Source organism: Buceros rhinoceros, unplaced genomic scaffold (assembly GCF_000710305.1).
Source record: "Buceros rhinoceros silvestris isolate BGI_N320 unplaced genomic scaffold, ASM71030v1 scaffold16589, whole genome shotgun sequence".
NCBI classification, from domain to species: domain Eukaryota; kingdom Metazoa; phylum Chordata; class Aves; order Bucerotiformes; family Bucerotidae; genus Buceros; species Buceros rhinoceros.
In genome coordinates, this window is record NW_010429907.1 from 3559 (window position 1) to 11193 (window position 7635).

General features: G+C 40.0%; 1 protein-coding gene across 1 annotated transcript in view; it reads left to right on the forward strand.

The window, feature by feature from the left end:
* The window catches only part of LOC104499352 (CD166 antigen), a gene marked incomplete at its 5' end in the record, with an annotated part of 27535 nt that overhangs the window by 2832 nt on the left and 17068 nt on the right, over positions 1-7635 (forward strand). Inside the window, 2 exons of the mRNA XM_010142845.1 lie at positions 3544-3671; positions 5405-5534. Of these exons, the coding sequence (XP_010141147.1) occupies positions 3544-3671; positions 5405-5534 (258 nt within the window). The remainder of the gene's footprint in view (positions 1-3543; positions 3672-5404; positions 5535-7635) is intronic.

Below are 7635 nucleotides of genomic sequence, written 5' to 3' on the forward strand. Positions count from 1 at the left end.
CGGGCAGGCAGCCGAGAGCAAAGCAAGCTGTAAGCTGGAGAGCAGAGCTGGGAAAGCCTGAGACTGCAAGACCCTGGGAGCCGAGCTGCAAGCCTGAGACTGCAAGACCACCAGAGGTGTAAGGGCCACCCACAGGAGTGTGAAGAGAGGGAAGCGGGAACTGGTACACGGCTCTTAAAGGCACAGGAAAGCCCGCGAGAAGTTTTTTTCCCTCAACTGGGACACACTCCCACCCAACTTCATGTCAAGTGCGAACTTACTGAAGGTGCGCTCAATCCCCTTGTCCAGATGGTTGATAGAGATGTTGAAGAGGACAGGCCCCAATACTGAGCCCTGGGAAACACCAGTTGTGACCGGCCACCAACTGGATTGAACTCCATTCACCACCACTCTCTGTACCCAGCCATCCAGCCAGTTTTTTATCCAGCAAAGGGCATGCTCGTCCAAGCAATAAGCAGCCAGTTTCTCCAGGAGGATGCTGTGGGAAATAGTGTCAAGAGCTTTACTAAAGTCCAGGTAGACAACATGCATAGCCCTTTCTGCATCCACTAAGTGGGTCACCCTGGCATAGGAGGAGATCAGGTTAGTCAGGCAGGACCTGCCTTTCATAAACCTAAATTGGCTGGTCGTGATCGCCTGGTTGTCCTGTACATGCCGTCTGATGGCACTCAGGATGATCTACTCCATAACCTTTCCTGGCACTGAGGTCAGACTGAGAGGCCTGTAGTTTCCTGGATTCTCCTTCCAGCCCTTCTTGTAGATGGGCTACATTTGCTAACCTCCAGTCGACTGCGACCTCCCTGGTTAGCCAGAACTGCTGATAAATAATGGAAAGTCTCTTGGTGAGCACTTCCACCAGCTCCCTCAGTAATCTTGGGTGTATCCCATCTGGCCCCATAGAAGACTACACAGCTAAGTGGTGCAGTAGGTCACTGATCATTTTCTCTTGCATTATGGGCCTCATTCTGCTCCCTGTCTCTTTCTTCAAGCTCAAAGAGCTGGGCATTCAGAGAACTGGTCTTACTACTACAGACTGAGGCAAAGGCAGCATTCAGTACCTTGGTCTCTTCCTTATCCTTGGTCACTACATTTCCCTCCCACATCCAGTAGAGCATGGAGATTCTCTTCAGCACTCCTTTTGATGTCAATGTATTTATAGAGACTTTTTTATCATCTTTTATGGCAGCGACCAGATTTAAGTTCTAGCTGGGCTTTTACCTTTCTGGTTTTCTCCCTGTGTAGCCTCGTAAAATCCTTGTAGTCTTCCTGAGTGACCTGTCCCTTCTTCCATAGGCCAGAGACTTTTCCCAAGTTCTAGCCAAAGCTCTCTGTTTAGCTGGATCTGTCTTCTATCCCACCAGCTCATCTTTTGAGGTTCTGCTCAGCATTAATCAACACAAAAATATAATGTTTTTTCAGGCAGACTTTCCAATCATGCCCTGTTGTCAAATGTCTGTCTTGTTATAGATAAACTTCTTTACATAGTAGATTAGAGTCAAAGACCCTTTATACTCATGATGCTTCCAGCATTTGTATTTTCCTTGAAATCACATGGCTGTGGCCATGGCAGGGCTGGAATAACAGCATTCATTTACTAAATAATTTGTCTTTTGGTGCTGGCTCCTCATATTTTGCTCTTGGAGAAGGCAGAATCTCAGGTTTATAGAAGCATAAGGGTAAGATGGGCCAAGCCAGGGATATGTGCCATTGAGAAGCAAGATAGACCTTCAGTAGGCTGCTCCTGTTCATTAGTGAAAGCAGGGAGCACATTAGTCATGCTGAGCAGCACTTAGCATTGCACTGGGGACTGTATCTTCCTGTGGTCAGGTTGCATCTTCCTCAGAAGGGTGACACCTTCAACTTAGAGAACAATTTAATTAGTCTTTTGATACTTGCTTCTGTAGTTTTAATTTTTTTCCAGTTTGGAGAATGAAATTTAAAAATTTCTCCTGGTTGATTGCCGTAGATAGAGGAAGATATTCCTACAGGCAAGACTGATAGTTTGCAAGAATGTCATTCTTATTTAACTACGTCTGCTTTTAATCTGGTACTGTTCATCTCTGTGAGAACACCTATTAATTCCACATTAAAGTCCTAGAGTCTTCCTCATTATAGTTCATTCCTTTTCAGTCTTGAGCCAAAGCCTAAGCAATTCCAGAATATATCTAACCTTTTCACATTTGGTTGCCTTCACATAAACTTGACAGAAGGGGAGACAAGTTTCTGCAGCAGAGTAGCTCATCAGACAGCCCCTGAAACTGGGGGTTTTGGCCCAGCAGATGCCAAGAGGCATGCATGTAATTCCTGGCCAGCTACTTCATCACATCTATTGTATACCACATCAGCAGCAATGCTGGACTTCCCTTTCCTAAGCAGGCAAAGTTGTGCTTCAGCTCAGAAGGTGCTGAGATGGAAGCTATTTGGATGTGGAAGTGAGCCGAGGCTGTTCCATCTGAAGGAGCGAGGATGTGGCTTATTGAAGCCCGGTGCTACTCCTTCTATGAGGAGCAGTGAGATGCTGTGTTAGGGCTGTCAGTCATTGAACGGCCACAATAGAAAGCAGCTCCTGTTATTGAGAAACCCCATAGCAGAAGACAGACATGATGAATGCCTAAAGGGTCAGAAAGGCTGTAAAACACACGCTTCACTAAACACACAAAATCAACTGTCAAGCAAGTGTTTCTCTGCCATGTATATTTTTTTAGTGTCTAATAAGGTGCATTGTACTGTATCTGAATGCACAATTAGCATCTTTAGTGGAATGTTATTTTATTCATTGTAATTAAAACAGTGAGAGTTATCTGCCTGTGTTACTTCCTTTAATTTTGTTTGTTTTACTTTTCTTTTGAAAAATTATATTTAGGCTTAGAAAGAATAGCATCTATTAAAGTATACTCCATCTTTGCCTTAAAAAAAATTACCAAAATGTAAGTTATAGTTCAACTTCACTGAACATGACAGAAGTGTGTTACATTTACAGTTCTGTTGACTATGTTAAGGGTCCTGTTATGCTTACCAAATTCATCTTTCTGAGCCTGTAGTGATCAGCATGTAGAATAGGCTGAACATAGTCACTTAGTTCATATTTCCTTCTTTTTAATGCAAGCAGGCCATTATCTAGTACTAATGCAAGACGTTGAGACCTGCAGTTATTTTTCTGATTGCTGCAGTCCTCCAAACAGTGAGCTTCACAGAGGACAAGTTAATCCCTCATCATGAAGACAGACCATGAAACCATTCATACTGATCAGGTTTCGTTTTGTTTTTTTAAACACATGGCATGGTTATAATTATTTCTGTTTCAGATACAGGTATTTTGGTGAAAAAAAAAAAGAATTTTAAGTCATCTGGTTTCTTTGCACTTTTTTCATTGGTAAAAATAAAGAAAGTGTGATTAACTTCAGTTCTTTTATAAAAAGATCTTACACCTATCAATGCACATGCTTGATAAAGTCATGTACTCTTTGGCCACGAGTATTGTACACATAGTGTTACTGTGTGGTTTTTTGCAAAAGCAATTAAATATGTACATTATTTTCACAGATCCAACAGAGAAGGTGACTATTCAAGTGCTGCCACAAAGTAGTACCATTAAAGAAGGCGATAACATCACTCTGAAGTGCTCAGGAAATGGCAACCCTCCTCCGCAGGAGTTCCTGTTTTACATTCCAGTAAGTCCTGCCTTGCTGTCACCACATAGTGAAATATTCTGTATCACCCCTTTCTACAGACATGATTTTTATAACAAATGAAGGAAGGAATTCCATGTGACTAAAACCGAAGGTAGACGTCAGCCGTTATATCACTCTCTGAGAATGCCTCATCCGAGTTGGCAAAATGTTTTGAAAAAACCTCTCCTTTCCCCGACCCTTCCTGAAGGTTATTTTGGGGTGTGGACGTACGAATGGTTGCTAGGCTTCATTTCCCACCATCAGATATTTTGATAAGCAGTTTTGACTAAAGCAGTTTATCATCTTGAATAAAACTATCTCATCTGTTGTCCTAACAAAGATACAGCAGTGAAAGTACAGGAAATTAATTCAGCTATTTTTCAGACTTTCGCAAATGAATCTTTGTGCAACGTCTTTAGTTAATTAATTGATTCTTTGGAGGCATAACAACACAAAAAAGAACAGTGTGACAGCACAGGAGAAACTGTAGAACAAATCTGTCATATGCATAAGATGCAGATTGAAAAAACTAAAGGCTTTGCTACCATTAGTATTCTTAGAGTTGGTAAAATCCAGAGACAGATATATTCTAAGATTCCTAGTCCTGCTTCCCATGTCCTGCTTCTCTCTCCTGTTTTATATCCTTATTTATTTATTTATTTATTTTGTTCCTACTTCTGTTGTGAGCAGAGCTGATCTTAAGAGAGGTTAAAAGCAGTGGCATGCTTTCAGGTATTTCAAAAACTGCACATTGCCCTTTGAACATAATCCTCATCTCCTTTGGACTCCTGGTATGTTTGAATTGCTGAAGAGCAGCAAGGGAAGCTGGGAGCTAGAGTCCTCAGAGCAGCCATTTAGATTCAGTGAGTCATCCTAGGAACTCACTATCAACCAGGGTAAAAGGGTATGTTACCTCTCCTTGCTCCACTATCAGAGTGAGTGAACTAAGCATCCAAGTTTGTCTTCAGTCTCCCTGCTACCTGATACTAGTCCTTTCTCTCAAGGAGAGCTGGAATTGGAGATTTCTTTGCAAGCCCTACGGCTATCATGAATCTCTTTCTAGATTCAGAGATACAAACCAGAGTGTCATTCTATGCCTTTTTCAAAGCTGATCTAAGTCAGTCACTTGTTACCGGGGGAAACTGGGTAACTGGACAGCCAGAAATCAACACTTGATGGCTAATTCTAAACACCAGTTCTGTAGATAACTGCATATGAGGTGGTGTATATCGTTGCAGGCTCCACACCATGGCGTGGATAGAGCAAGGCTGGCTTCTGCTGTTTAAAAATGCGTAACGCTTGATTTTGTGTTTTTTCTCAACATATCATTTCAGATACAGACTTAGAAATACAATTTGTTTTGCTGTTGTGATTTCTGCAATACTGTTACTCGTAGATTGTTAGAGTCTTTTGTTGTCACTTCCTTTTTTTTCTGCTAAATTTTCATATTTTGTATTTTAACATCCTCTTTAAAAAGTTAGTAATTCAGTTAAAAGAGTAGGCTCTTAATCGTAGGTGTGTTTTAAAACTATGACATCATGCCAGAAATAAATATTAGTATTATTAATAATATCAATTATTAATAATATTACTGTATTAACTACACCTCAGTGATGCTGTGTCTATATGTATTTTTGAGTACTTCACCAGCCTTATAATAAAAAAAGTCCTCAACAAAAATTAATGGGTTTAGCAGGCCCATACAAAATAAATGTTTTGTTTCCCATCCACAGGGAGAACCAGAAGGTATAAGAAGCTCAGATACTTACCTAATGACAGATGTGAGACGAAATGCAACAGGAGAATACAAGTGCTCTCTGACTGACAAAAGCATGATGGATTCGACCACCATCACTGTACACTGTAAGTCAGTGCGTTTGGCACTCTTAGTTAGGACACAAACCTATCGTGGACCTTCTGGGATGGTCTCTCTCTGCTTTACTTAGGTAGATTATCCAGTTCACTTTCAGGAAAGCTGAATGTTATAGTTTTGCTTGGAAGTAGTGCCAAATAATTTTTATTTTTTCTAATGTTTTTCTGTTTGAAAACCTTAACTTTCTCAATTTGTTGGCTTAGATACAGATTCACTTTATGTAACCTTTTTATAGGTTACACTATCACATACAGTGAAAATTCTGATATTCTGTGTTTCACTCATGTGAACACATATATGGCAAATTATTCTGCTCTTCTACATACTGAATGTACTCGAACACACAAGCTGTCCCACAGTGGTACTGCTGAAGGTCATTCTTCATAATCAAATTCACACTAGTCTTTTATTCTTTCGTCTTATCTCAACGAGGTTAACGTATGAGGATCCTAGAGAAGAGACTTAGGAATTCATTATGTTTATATAGGACAAGTTATTTTTCACACTTTTCCCAGAATCATGAGAGCTGCAGTGCTCAGTAGAGTTTCTTTAGCTGGATACTACAGTATTTACTCACACTTTCATCAGAAACATTTTAAAAGCAGCCATTGAACTGGTTAAACCGTTGAAGCAATGTTTGCTTTTCAGTGGTTGCCTCTGATCTCTTTATGTGAGAAAACGAGCTATCACAGGCTGTGAAATAAGACTCGGGCCAATGGTACTAGGTTGCCCCTGAAAACAGTCTGCAGTCTTCCCAGTAGTATAAATACCTTTAGTAGTTCACAGGTTCAGAGAGCCGTGCTGGATAATGAACTTCAAAGGCTTCCACAGTAGCTCTACTTTGCATAAAAAGAAACTTCATGTTTATATTCTTGTTTTAATTTTTTTCTTCTTGGAAGAGGTACAATGCATGCAGAATATATCTGTACGCGAATAATTACATCATTCCGTTTAATATTTTGTCATTTAATAAGGTCATCTGCTGTTTTCCTACCCGCCCCTTCTCTTTGCCAAGAGTCAGGGCACCTAAGATCTGAAGAGAGCCCTGTACGACTGCCACTAGCTGCCTGATATTAAAAGTAGCTTGCTGGTAGTTTGCTGTGGTGTAACTGACCTTTTTATTTTACTCCAAGTGGATTGTATGTCTGCTTGTATATCCATAAATAGTTACTCTGAAGTGTGGCTTCCTCTTCTCCAAGTTATTTATAACAACCCAGTTTTCCTTGCTCTCCTATTTTGTCTGCGTGTCAGAAGAGCTTTAGTACACAAAAGAAGCATGTATTTTCTTGACAGAAGGCTTCCCAGCGTTGGCAGCTAGCACAGCTACTCAGAACTCAGAGTACCCTACTCTCACTTGACCTGGGGTGCGTTTTGGTTTGTTTTGTTTTTCTTAAAGAAACATCTCCATCTGCAATAAAGCCTTTGCTTAATCGAGGCACGATAGCTTGGAGTAGTTGTGTGATTCCTGAATGCCCAGAAAATGCCCCCTCTCTAAACTACTTCTGTGTCTTGATCTAAAGATTTCTGCAGCATGTTTTCTTGTGAGGAGAATTCCTCCGGAAATGTCATAAAATTCATAGCTGCTTTATAATACCCTCCTTCATCTTTCAGTTGCTTACTTTATATTAATTTTTCAGCATAACTCAGTTTACTTTGAGTGTTTTCTCCTTCTAATGTACTTAGATATTTTTGGTGTTAGATCTTTGGATTTTTTTTATGCCTCCTTGATGTTTTTGTCCTTCAAATAATACTTATTAATGCCTATCAAATCCAACTTTTTCTCACTCTTTTTATTGCTTCCCTTTTCACATATGGATGAATATTCTTGTCTATGCTGTTATACTGAAAAAGCCTTCATTCTGAGTGAGGGCTTTCAATTCCTCACATCCAATCTTGACGCTTCAATTTTTTTTTTTACTTAAAAAAACCCCAACAAAAACCCAACAAAAAACAAGCAATACAATAATTTTAGTTTAAATCTGTGAAAGTAATCAGAGTACTGTCTTACATTTCAAATTTAGTGCTTTTTCCCAAACAGATTTTATTGAGCATTATAATTACATTGGGTCCTTTCAGTGTCTAGGTAGGGAA